Genomic DNA, 13,300 nt, shown 5'->3' on the forward strand with positions numbered 1-13,300 from the left:
AAGTCAGAGATATCTGGTTTTAAAGAGGGCACGAAAAGGCCAACATGATGCAAAAACTTGAGGAGGGCACCGAAACTACCCGACTTGTTCCTGTTTTTCCCCGAACTGGCAGATTCACAATGCAAGAGCTGAGTGGAATTTCTGGCATGGCTTTGTCCCCAGCTGAAGGCCTTTCAGACTCTGTCCTTGGGAACTACATTTATCTGCTGTGTTATGTGCTTGGGATTAAGTTGTGAAAGTTGTTCTGAATTGTTAAGCACTTATCTCTGTCATTCTCATTCTCTGTGTTTCCCTGTGTGTATGTGTGTGTGTGCGTGTGAGTGTATGTGTGTGTGTGTGAAGGTGAATGCGGAGCCTCTCTGAATGCTAATAGACACAGAAAGCTAATTGACGAAAGCTTCTGGGCGAAAAGCTGGTGGATGGTTTATTTTCATGGTCGCAGTATAAATCATGCACACCCGCCCGACACACACACACACACACACACACACACGCACGCATGCAGACACACACACACATACACATTAAGTCTCAGAGATTATCACTGGAATCACTGTGTGTGAATGTTTTTTGTTTTTTTTTTCCTTTTAGATGTCAGGGTAAAAATGAGATGATAAATAGCATTATTTTCATAATTACTTACTTATTATGATTTCTTTTCCCGTGTGTGTGTGTGTGTGTGTGTGTGTGTGTGTGTGTGTGTGTGTGTGTGTGTATCAGGGACTTGTGAAGATGAGTAGCTTCATACACACACACACACACACACACACACACACACACACACCGAGACAAACACACGCCTGTGGATGGGATCACACTTAGCCTGCAGCTACAGAAATGCATGACAGATTATGTGCAGAATTCCTCACAAGGATCTGGCGGCGCCAAAATATTGAGGTGAAGGTTTTTAGACCAGGTTATCTATTTTAGAATTCAAAAGTAAACTTTCACTGCAACTCAGACTCAATGTCAGAATGTACTCAACCCCAAACCCTACCAGAGAGCTGGCAGGAAAACGTTTATTTTTTAAAACATTTATTTGACTTGACAAATGTCACATATCAGGATATAATTAGATCAAATCGAGTGCGTGTGACACCTTCACTGCAACACAATGCATGTTCCACATGTGCAATCCAATATCTGCCTCTTCCTCCTGGGTGCATATTTCTCTCATAACATTTCCTCCAAAAAAAAAAAAAAAAAAATCCATAATGACATGACATTTAATCTCAAAACTGCAATACTCAGAACTACCAAATCAAAATGTAAGTAAGGGCCTTTTAGACTCAGATTACTAACGCGGGGAATAAGCATGCAGTTTAATGGATCTAATAGTTGGCCTATCTTATAATGAGTTGACATTTTTGCCAGTTGAGCCTAAACACCCCTCACTGCCAATTATTGTAGTTTAAAAATATTATTTCCTTAAAACAAGTGTAGAAATCAGTGGGGGGATTTTCCTTCTACAGTTATTAAAGGTTTAATACTCAAGATCCTTGTTGTTTCTAATTTGATATCTTTCATCCTAAGCATTCGTTGCTGTGGTGTTTTTGCACCGCTCTTCCCAGCCTGCCACTTGTCAAGTAAACGGCTGTAGTCAGTGAAGTAATGGGGGCACGGAGGTTGAGAGGAAGAGAAAAACAGAGGGGGGAAGAAAACGGAGGTGGACGCAGGGCAGGAGATAGAAGGATGCTGCGAGGGCAGAGGGCGTTTGGCCGAAGGGGAGGGCAGGGAGAGGTGGAACAGCCCTGAGGGTGCAGCGGCGGAGGTGACAGAGGGATAGAGGGCTTTGGAATGTGTAATGAATGACAAGTCCAGCGCCAGCGGCTGCAAAGAGCAACCTCTGGCCGCCAAGGTCACACACAGCCAGTGCGTCTTTTTCACACAGCCGTTCTCTCACTCACCTGAGTGTGTGTTTGTGTGAGTGGGCTGGAAGTTGCATGAGGGGGGGGCACCCGGGGGGGAAGAAAAGTACAGAATACACAGGAGTGGAGAAGGCAGTTTGTTTGCAAGGATGGTTCTAGCAAATAGCCCTGGCGTTAAAGTAAACCAGGAGAGTACACTTGCATGAGTAAATGTGTGCAGCTGCAGGAAGCTGTACGTGCTTTTGCTAAAGTTTGAAAGGTTAATAAAAGTATGACATGATGATGACACTATGACACTTTATTGATATATTGATATTTTATTGTTAGAAATGCCAGTAAGGTAGAGAGTTAGTGAACAGGGTTTCTACTCGATGAATAATGAAAACAGTGGCAATATACTGTCTTCACGTCCTCATCAGATTCACAAGATGGTTCTAAAACTACGATTATTTTGCTAAAATGAACCATGATTTATGGTGACAAGCAACTATGTTGAAAGTAAAACCATGCTCTGAACCATGGTTTCACTACATGGTTTAACCACTGTCTTTCTGTCACTACCATAAAATAGCTTCCCATGTTTTTTTTTTTTTTTTGTTTTAGTGGCTCGCTCATTAGTTAGTGAGCTAACACTGCACTGGAAAGCTTGTTGAACCATCACCTCGACCATATAAACGGGGCAATAGCATGTATGTGCTCACTTTGAGCTCGCCCACAAACAGGGGGTTAGTTAAAAAATCTACGAGTGCTTCCAGGCAGCACAAAGCGAAACACCCAGACCCGCTCGAAAGGGTGACCAGCATTAATTGAAGCTTAACAAGCAGGGCCAACCTTCAAAGAGCAGGTACAAAATAAGGTTGTTCCATTCATTCATGGGCCATTGCGATTCAGCTATGATGGCTAATTAAGTGAGGTGAGGCCATTGTGAGGCGCAGGGCTGCATTATTCTTTAGCTGGACTGGACCTTCTCAGGTCAGCTGACATTTACACAGGAGGCAATCACACACAGGAGACAGAACGGGCTCAATTAGTTGATGATACAGTGAACAAAAAAAAAAAAAAGTCAATCTTAAGCTATTTATTGTCAGATTCAAAGTCGAGTTCAAATCCACTTGTTCTGGGTTTCTAATCAATATCTTGAAATGTGGCTGAGTAAGCAAGACAACCCTACAAGTTGATTTGCACTGGAAACAAGTGAAACTAAAGATTATAAGACTCCACAGTTAAATGGCTTGTGAAAGTGGACATTTTATGTGGTGGAGAGAGAGAGAGAGAGAAAGCAAGAAAAAGAGAGAGAGATAGGGGGAGAGACGCATCCCTACAACGAGAGAGAATGCTAAATAGGAGACAAAAAAGAACACATTACCCTGCACACGTTGTTGAGCTCAGTATCTATTTTAGAAGTGTGTTTATTCTGACACTCAGATTGACTGGGATTTCTGCGTGAGAACAAAGATCTTCCATTTTCAGCTCCCATTCACGTCTACTGCATTCACAAAACAACTCTAAAAATAGTTCTACCCAAAATATGAAGAAATCACAAACATTACTCAAAGAATATGACATAAGGAAGAAGTGGTCATACTTTTTTTGACCTACTGAATTTAAAAAATATTAATGTTTGAAAGAGGAAGTGGATCCAGGTCATTTCTCCTTCAACCAGTTATATTTTGAAAAGTCTACGGCGACGCTCCCAGTGAACCTGAGTGTCAGAATACAGACTTATAATGAGCTAAAGATCATATGTAATAAACGTCTGTGTCGCTCGGAGTGAGTCTTTTGTTTGAGGGCAGCGCTCTGAGTTTGGCACCAACACACAGCAGCAGGCCAGGCCACAGCGGGCACTATCTGTACACACACACCCATAAGCCCGCTCATCTGTTTCAGTTACTGCTAGCTTTTTGAAGCAGCTGACTTTCCTGTGTGTGTTTCAGGGTGAATTATGAGGGAAGTCCTGGACGAGTGCAAGGTCCTGTCTGCAGACACAGGACACCAAGCGCGACTGACCGCACCGCTCTGGAATGTGGATCACTGCTTTGTTTTGTTTTTTTTTTGTTTTTTTTCTTTCATCCGTGCACTTTCCTGCACACAACCTGCTCTTCATCAAACTTCCTCGCACACACGCGTACACACACACACACAGCATCAGAGATAGCATCAGAGGAAAGAAGGGCCGAGGCAGGTGGAAAGATAGCGGATGGATGGAGACTGATTTACGGGTTACAAAGCCACTCAGAGAGACAGATGGAGGACAAGAAGAGAGAGAGAGAGAGTGTGTGTGTGTGTGTGTGTCAGTCAGGGCGGGCTTTGGGATTGTTGTTGTGTTTTCTCTGCACACTCGGCTGCTCTAACGTTGCCCGCAGCACACCTCAGGGTCTGTAGACTGTGCAGGCTTTACCAACAGCCAAGCCAGGGGAATAGGCTGACATCACTCAGCATCGCCGACTCAAAGAGTTAAATGCTAACTTTTGAGAGGAATTGTGCAGCCCAAGGGATCCCGATGGGTCTCAAAGTTTTTATTTCTTGATTTATTTATTTCATTTTTTTTTTTTAGATTTTGTGCTAAGGAGCCAACATCTGAGAGGACTGTTGTTGCATTGGATCTTAACTTTAAATTTGAAATCTAAATGTGGAAAATCCTACTGATGGAGTGAGTTCTTTACACTTGTTTTCCAAAGCAGTTTCGCATGTCTCAAGAATTTTCTAAACTGAAAAAATAAAAATAATAAAAATAAATAAGTAAATCAAACAAACGAACAAAAAAAAATCATGCTGTTCAGTGAAAGCAAAAGGCATTGTCTCATTATCTCATCCTACATTGTATGAGCACTGGGCTACAAGTGACATAGCCCACAACATGACTGTTGCATCACACCATCAGGCATGTTTGTGTGAATAAACAGGGGTTCATGATGGAAAGCTCGAAAAAAACTTCCTTAACTCTGCTGACTGATGGCTGACGCAAGAGAGAGAGAGAGCGAGAGAGAGAGAGAGAGAGAGGGTTAAAAGATAACATTGTGCTGGGGGAATTGGTGAATGTTGAATTCAATTCAGGAACGCCAATCTTCGCTCTTTGATGTGCGGATATGAAAGAGATGGAGCGTGCTCACCCTGCCCCTCGCCATCTTCGTCCAGCATTAAGTTGAGCAGACTCGTCTCTTTCTCCTTTCAACAGCATCAGCAGGCAGCCTCGCCACTTTGTTTTCATTTAAAAACCGCCAGACAAGGTGTCTCATTTCGACAACAAAGAGAGCAAGGCACTTGGACGGTTGGAGGCCTGATCAAAGATGCCTGATCAGAGCTGTTTCGGCACTCCAGCTCTCTGCTCATGTGTGTTCCTCTTTCTGTCTCTCTCTCTCTCTTTTTCTCTCTCAGCTCTTTATTGGCTTTACACACCACATTGCCAGAGGAGGATAAAAAAAATAAACATTTTCAGACATCAACAAGTTTAGAAATTCAAAGCTAGATATCAGTATCAATCATCAAGTGTGCCACTGTCTGTCTCTTCCTGTTGGCATCTAAAAATTTACAATTTCACCATGACATCACTGTCTCACCCATTTTCATGGGGTTAAAGTTGCACAGTGCATGACTGGCAGCTGGTGTCAGCTCTGCCTCTGGTACAGTCCATAATAACGGCCTCCGGTCCCTCATCAGAGCCACTGGATAATCACCCTACAGTGGAGAGCCACTCAGCCAGATCTGTGTGTGTGTATGTGTGTGTGTGCTTGTGCGTGTGCATCCGATGCAGAGCGGGAAGGTCCATTAGCATTTATCACTGAGATAATAGGCTGGCGTTAATGGCAGCTGTTTATTTAAAGAATAACTCATAAGGTCTTGGCCATTTATGGCTTGATAGAGCGTGCTTTTCTCCATGCCACACTCAGCAGGGCGTGGGTGTGTGTGTACGTGCGTGTGTGTGTGTGTGTGTGTGTGTGTGTGTGTGTGTGTGCTGGGGGGAGCAGAGGGGCTGGGGGCTCCAGAGGCCTCGATTGGAGCCGTTTGACATTGAACTGGATTTATTGACTGGCTAGATAAACATAAAAGAAGGCAGGCATGCATACCAGATATAGCGAGGCGGGTGGGAGGGGAGGCGGCCTTGTCATTGGTGCGTATGCAAAACAGGTGCACATGAGCAAATACGCATGAATACACAAAACCAGCAGCATGCACCATTGTGCTCCATGATAGCAAATATGTTCTTAAAGTATTAGCATACTGGGATAAACTGGCATCTGGAAACACCGCAACCCTTCTTTGTATCTTTTTAAAATGATTATTTATCCAGAAAAAACTTGCTTAAGGACCCTCACACCTTAGAACTGCACCGTGCAACTAGTCTTCTTAGCACTGAGCCTTAATGGAGAGGTGTCTTGCTCAAGGGCACATCGATAGAGGTTGCTAAAGGATGGAGGAGAGTTTCTTATTCACCTTTATGACCCAGAATTTTACAAGCAAACCAACAACCTTTCCTTAACAATCCCACTTCCCAGTCATTTAATCACATGGGCCCTCATGTGATTCCAACCTCTGAGTTATGCCACCTGATCATTATTATTATTATTATTATTATTATTATTATTACTATTACATGTTTGATCTTGGTGAGCATGCTAAGTATGGAACTTTCATTTATTTTTGGTGCCAAGTTATAAAGTCAAAATAGAAAAAAATAAATTAATTAATTAATTTAAAAAATATATATATATATGTATATATATATATAATTTAATAAATAAAACATCGAACTAAGCCGCTGCATTCAATAAAACCAAAGTCATAATCAAATACATGAAAAAGAGGGTATAAGAGTATAATTTATTCCAGATTTGAGAGGAAATAAAGTTAATTCCCTTCAAAATTGTCTCCCGATTAAGTTCATACACCTCGATTTGTTCGTTTCAGTCCTTAATCCAACATGCAGCCTTCATCTGAAATTCGAGTGTGTAGAAAACTTGCCAACGCTTTGCAACCAAGCTTCAAATCCCTCTCCGAGTTTAACGCCTCCGGGTCCCGAGGTTGACGACAGAATCCAAGATCATACATTTAATGGTGCCGTGCGTCCGACTTGCCCCTGCAAACCCTTTGGTATTTTAAGCGGAGAAGTCACTGTGCCGTTTCAGGCGGCCCAGGTTCACATTTCTAATTCATAGCAGGGAGTGGGAAGGCCTGCTTAAATATAAATGGCAGAGGAAAGCACTTTAAGAGCGTACCAAGTAGCGCCGGGCACAACAGAGCTGCTTGAGACACATCGGTTATTAAAGCGCAGGGTGGGAGTGAGAGTCTGTGATTATGTAAGGGGAAAGATTTGATGATGAGCGAAGTAGCTAAAAACACCAAGCAAGAAAAGTGCGCAGTATGCCTGATGAGGATGAAGGGGGATGACGTGCACACACATGCCCACAGACATACACACTCATAATTTACATCACTTGTTTCCCCGAACAGATTAAAATTAGTGCTACACATTTTCTCAGTTTACTTACTTTGTTTTATTCCCCTCATCTTTATAGCAGAACAATAAACTACACCAGATAAATAATCCAAGATAAACAAACAAGTGCTAATTGGTTTGATTTTCCTAAAACCTTGTCCTGCCTGTGTGTGTGTGCGTGTGTGCATGTGTGCGACGATGCATGTGTGTGTGTGTGAGTGCATGTTTACACTCATTATCTCCGCCAGCGCTTCAGCACTGATCACAATACTTTTTAATTAACCCAAGCAGTGTATTTTTATCGTAAGATTTGATGCTGCTGTGCTGTCCGCCCATCACACAGACAAAGGAGGCAAAATATCAAAACCGGTGTGTGTGTGGGAGGGAAGGGGAACGATGGAGATGGAGATAGAGTGAGAGAAAGAGAGAGAGAGCGGGAGAGGGAGAGACAGAGAAAATAAAATATGTGTCTGGGTGTCTTGTCTTTGAAACTTATCTTGTATCCCCTCTAATGAGGAGATTTGTTTTTTGCAAATTATCCAGTCGAGCTGTCACACAGCCGTCAGAGCACTCAGGCAGCGCCAAGAATTAGCCACAATTTGGATGCCTACACATAAAACTGTGGAACTCCCATTGGTATGCATAGCAAGACACTTGAATGTTCACACGCCGCACATTTCTACATATTTGCATGAGGTATTGATTCTTGGGATTGTGATCACTGATTTGGGAACAAAAAGGATCTCATTTAACTCTCTGCATCTTATTTCGGGGCCTTTCATACGCAGGTGGTCTGCTAAGTGAAATGAAATTAAATCAAATGTGTCAATATGCCCGAGTTCGCAATTGTTAATTATGGAAATTAAAGTCTTAATACACGATTATACATGATTTTGTGGCAAGCCCTACTTAGAATTCATCATGAATCACAAGCAATGTCTCACCTCCCGATGACACAGATACAGTAAAATGCTTGTATTCACATGTACTGAGACATTGTGCACGCGTTAAAACAAATGAAATGTGAACACAGGTGGAGAGAGAATCAGGCATGGCGTTTGTTAAAGTTGAGCATGGAGTGGGAGGTTTGGGCATCAGGAATCCTGTCGCAATAGCTCCCACTGCTGGGTTGGAGGTTCAATTCCCACTGTGACAACTCAGGATATGGATGCACTCATGGGCATACGTTAAATGTTATGCTATATGAGACATTACCTACAAGTTCTGGCTTGAGATATACTCATTATATCACAACTAAACCTTTCCAAGACAGAAACTTCAGTCCAGTCCGGTTTCTGTGAGGCCCAAACCACATTTTTGAAACACGGCTTGAGATGAGATCTGTGTAGTTATGAGTTTAAAGATTCTGCAGTTTTTTGGTGTACATGGTGTTTTTGCAATTAATTTAGGGTTACATATGTTAGTTGGTATTGTAATGGGGCAGGGTTAGCTCCCAGCATGCCTTGAGGTGATGGACCTGGCCCCAGTTCAATGCTGATCAGTTTTTTTAATTTATCAGTTGTGTCTAGTTACACTGTAGTGTGCACTGCTTATCATTTAGCCTTGGGAAAACATGGAGGCACTGCCTTCATATCTCCCCTTCTCTGGTGCTCGTTTTTCAAAAGTTTTGAATCTCCACAACCACGAGAGGTCCTTGATCATACTTCTGAAAACTAAAAGGAATGACCTTTATTTATTTTAAAATATTTCAAAATTACTACTTTGGCCTGTGGAAATGCATCTCTCTTCATTTCTTTCTGCCGTGATATATTTCTATATTCTTATTTATGTATGTTTTAATATTTTAATATTTACATTTTTTTAAGCTTTTAGCTGTTTTTGTGCATTAAAAACTTTTTTCTCTTGTTATTAAAAAAAAAAAGTTTTTTCATCTTTAGATGAGTCTGTGCTTTCCAAAAAAGAAAATGTATGTAGGCCAAAGTAGCGCGGATAAACTGAAAAATGCATGGTAGTCAAGCAAACTGAGTCTGTTTTTCTTGGTTTTATAGTACCCGCAAGGCAGCAATGTATTGATGTGCTCTTCTCATATTCCTAACACAGTTTCACCCATCGCTCTAACAGGTTGTTATCCAAATGCATTATGGGAGAAAGCAAGGTGGAACTGGGGAGTAGAGGAAAATAGGGGGCTGGAGTAAGAGTCAGTAATCCCTGAAAATTGTTTGCGAGGTGTCTGTGGCACAGCCAGGTCTCCTTATCACAGTCCAGCAATACTGCAATGGCTTGACACACACACACAAACACACACATGCACACACATGCACACACACAAATAAACACCGTGAGCTCAAATGGCACCTCCTGCCATTGAATTAGTCTGTTCTGACAGACCGACCAGCCAGATTGGCCCAAAGACGAGCAAAACACAGGAGAATGCAAATACTTTTTCAATGCAAGATAGCCTCGCTAACAATGATGCACGACCCCGGCCAAGGCTGCTTGATTTGGAATGAGATGAGATGAGAGAGAGAAAAGCAGACAAACCACCCTGAACCCCACCCCGCCACAACCCAGACGCTCAGGTGAGATTCCTGGCGAGCTGAATGCAACAGGGAAAATTGATTGTGAAAACTATTAGGCTGATCGCTACATGTTTTTTTTTTTGCTGCTTGAATCGCAATCAACAGCCGTTTCTTTTCCCCTCCGGTCTCTAGGTGCTCCCTCCACGCAGCCTCTCTGGCTCTCTTTACTTTTGCCTCCCTCTTTCACACCCTCTCCTCCTCTTCTTGCTCGCTTGTTATCCCTTGATGTGGAGGAGGGATCGATTAAACACCTCCTACGTGGGTCGGAGCAGGCAGCCAAGGAGAAGACAGGCAGGGAAAGACGAAGACTGACAGACAAACCGCGAGAAAAATCCACTTCACGTCTAGCTCGGTGCGTCTGACATCTCCCAAGGTCATTTACGTTCTCCCCCCGCAGAGAGCCTGTGTCACTTTTAATAACTTTTAAAGGGAATATTTTTTCTCCCTCCTCTGACAGGCTGACGAGTCGAGGGACAAGTCACAGAGGGAGACGATCAGAGAGTGCAGACAGAGCGGAGAGGCATCAAGTCAAGGCTTGCAGTGACTAACGGTAACAGTATGGTGCTACTGTGTGAAAAGAAGTGTTAAATCGAACATAACTATGAAGTCTGATGTCAGTCATTACTTTAGCATAAACTTTGCTTGGGTAATCATTGTTGTTTTCTATCCCTACTGCACTTATGGCTGTAATACACAAGATGATAGGATATGGTGTGATGCATCATAGTGTTTGCATGCCCTTGTGGTACTTTAAGGTGCTCAACCAAATGTCATGTGTTAAAGGGACACTGAACCCAGTTCCCTACAGTGATCAACTCTAGCAGGGTGAGTGGTCTTCAGTTTAGAAGACAAACTGAGTTTGTGCTCTGATTGGATCGCTCCACTTTTTTTGTGTGAAAGTTACTTTTGATCTTCAGCAAAGAAGATTATTCAGCTCAGGAGAAACTGACTGACAGGTCTCTCCGTGCAGATTCTCAGTGTCATGATGTTTTGTACACCTAATGACAGCAATAAAAACATATAAATGAAAAATTATATGTTTATAACCTACACCTTTTCTGTAGGAAACAAACAGCCTCATCCATTCTCTATACATTATCATGTCATTATGTATGATGCCCACTAAAGAGTGCAGGGTAAAATAAAAAAAAAAAGCACACCCTACCTGCTCTTGTCGGTCGAGCCAGCGGTCCACCATGGGATGATTGGTGCTGAGGGAGGATCGAGCCGTCTCCCTCTGGAACTGAGAGGCCCAACCGCTTGCATCGCGTGGTAGACTCCTGTAGGCATGGCCTCCTCTGCCCTGGAGAGGAAGAGGAAGAGGTGGAAAGAAGGATGAACATCCATGTCTGACTACGATACAGCAAACTTATATAGATGTTCCATAACAAGAAAGCTGCTATTGGAAGAAAAGGGTTGTCTACAAGGTACCACTGACAAATTTATCAGCCATTTGAAGGCTTTTATTGATTCAAAGGACTGAATCATCCAGATGTTTGGAAATATGAATACATTTCAGGTAACATTTACCCCTACACAATAGATACAATAGAATTCAGAAACCCTAGTGACTGCATGCATGCTGTTTTTTTTTTTTTTTGTTTTGTTTTGTTTTTTTTCCAGATTAGCACATTTAAAGTCAGATAACAAATACAAATTGTTTTCTTTCGCAGCCAATTTGGGCACACATCACCTATAGTCCAGATAATGCACTTATGCTGCTAACTTTGACAATGACAATGGAGTCACTTGATGCTGTCAATAGCTGCTTGATGACAACCGTGGTGTGTGTGGGTGTGTTTGTATGTGTGTGTGTGTGTGAGCTTGTTTAGCTATACTTGTGAGGACCAAGTTGTGATCAATAAGGTTATTATTATAAGGTTAATTCAGGTTATGTGGGTGTTTGGGGTGGTCCTCACAAAGGAGAAAGGCTCATTCACTGGTTCACTGGTGAAGGTTGGGTATTAGAGAACGATACACTCGATATCTCACATCTCCCCCATCTCCAATTTCAGTAGCACTGATGGCTTGCAAGTTGAGTTTTCACGAGAGAAGGCGGTGGCCCACGCCCCCACCCGCGTCTTAGCTGCCACGAGCCTGAAGAACAACACGCTTCGACACCGGTTCAGAGTTAATGTGAAAGCATGTGGCAGCCCCTGATGGCCGGCGCTGGGTGGCAGGAGCTGTCAGACTTGGTCCGGCCTTATGGAATCACCCCCTCCTCTCAGTCTTTACATGTTGCAACAAATTGGGGCCCTTTGTCCTGTCAGATAAGCTATGTGTATTACCGCTGCTGTGTAAGTACTGTTTCTGAAGCACAGTGCGTTAAACTTGGCATCAGAGTTAATGTGAGTCCATGTGGCAGTCCTGATGCCTGGGACTAGGCGGCAGAGACTTGATACAGGCTTGTGGACACACCCCCCCACCTTTTATCTTTTACACAGCACAACAACACGGGATGATTTAGTTTCTAAAAATGTGTACAGAGACTTGTTTTTTTTTTTAAAATCTGGGTTTGGTTAAGGGTCAGGTTATGTTGACAATGCGTTATTTTAACCATATTCCAAAATGTTTGGTCATGGCTACAATTAGGGAAAGGCTGTAGTGATTCAATACAATGTCCCCACAACGGTAGTAATACCAACATGTGTGTGTGTGTGTGTGTGTGTGTGTGTGTGTGTGTGTGTGTGTACGTTTGCATGGGGGTGGAGTGGGGCGGACTAGCTTGTCCTGTACCTTTGACACACACCAATAGCGTTGATTCAGCTCCCTCCTCCACCCACCTCTCCCACCCCATGCTAATCTCCTCTTGCTAATAAGAGGCCTGTTGTAACAAAAGGGGCCACAGCTGAGCTCTTCCATTACTGAAAAGCATCCTACAAAATACTCCTGCCAAGGTGATGTCCAACACCCACAGGCTCGACCAGACTTATTACAACATCCACAAACACACACACACACACACTCCCCCCAACACACACATGCGCACATGCGTGCACCAGATTATATTCCAGACATGCCAGCCATAGAAGGCCCTGCCAGTGAAGGCCATAGTCGCAAAGCTATTTAAATGAAAATGAAAGTTAAATCGTATTAAAATCACAGTAGAGTCTATGATTCACCAAGAATGAGAAAAAAAGAATGGTTTAAGGTTTAATCAGTCAAGAAATGGCAGTGAAAGAACAAGAGAGAGAGAGAGCTTTGGTGCTCTTTAATGAAACACTGCACAACAAATGAGAGAGAAAAAAAAACACTTGTCAGCTTGTCAAAGTGAGAGAGTGAGAGACAAATAGAAAATCCAACAAGGCAAAAAGAAAACAAGCGAGGTTCAGTGAGTTAAAAAATAGCAAAAACAACGGGAAAGGAGCAAGAGAGGGAGAGGGAGAAAAAAGGAAAGGAGAGAGATCTTCGTCCGCTGTACGGTAAAATAATCCATGTGTGTTTTAGTGGAGTTGAAT

At 42.8% G+C, this 13,300-nt stretch overlaps 1 protein-coding gene across 4 annotated transcripts in view; it reads right to left on the reverse strand.

The window, feature by feature from the left end:
• LOC115378794 (partitioning defective 3 homolog) overlaps positions 1 to 13,300 on the reverse strand; it is a 392,369-nt gene that overhangs the window by 208,124 nt on the left and 170,945 nt on the right. For all 4 annotated transcript variants that reach the window (XM_030079303.1, XM_030079300.1, XM_030079301.1 and 1 more), the window contains exon 5: positions 11,008 to 11,145. In XM_030079303.1, coding sequence (XP_029935163.1) covers positions 11,008 to 11,145 — 138 coding nt within the window. The remainder of the gene's footprint in view (positions 1 to 11,007; positions 11,146 to 13,300) is intronic.

This window comes from Myripristis murdjan, chromosome 20, assembly GCF_902150065.1.
Source record: "Myripristis murdjan chromosome 20, fMyrMur1.1, whole genome shotgun sequence".
Lineage (NCBI taxonomy): Eukaryota > Metazoa > Chordata > Actinopteri > Holocentriformes > Holocentridae > Myripristis > Myripristis murdjan.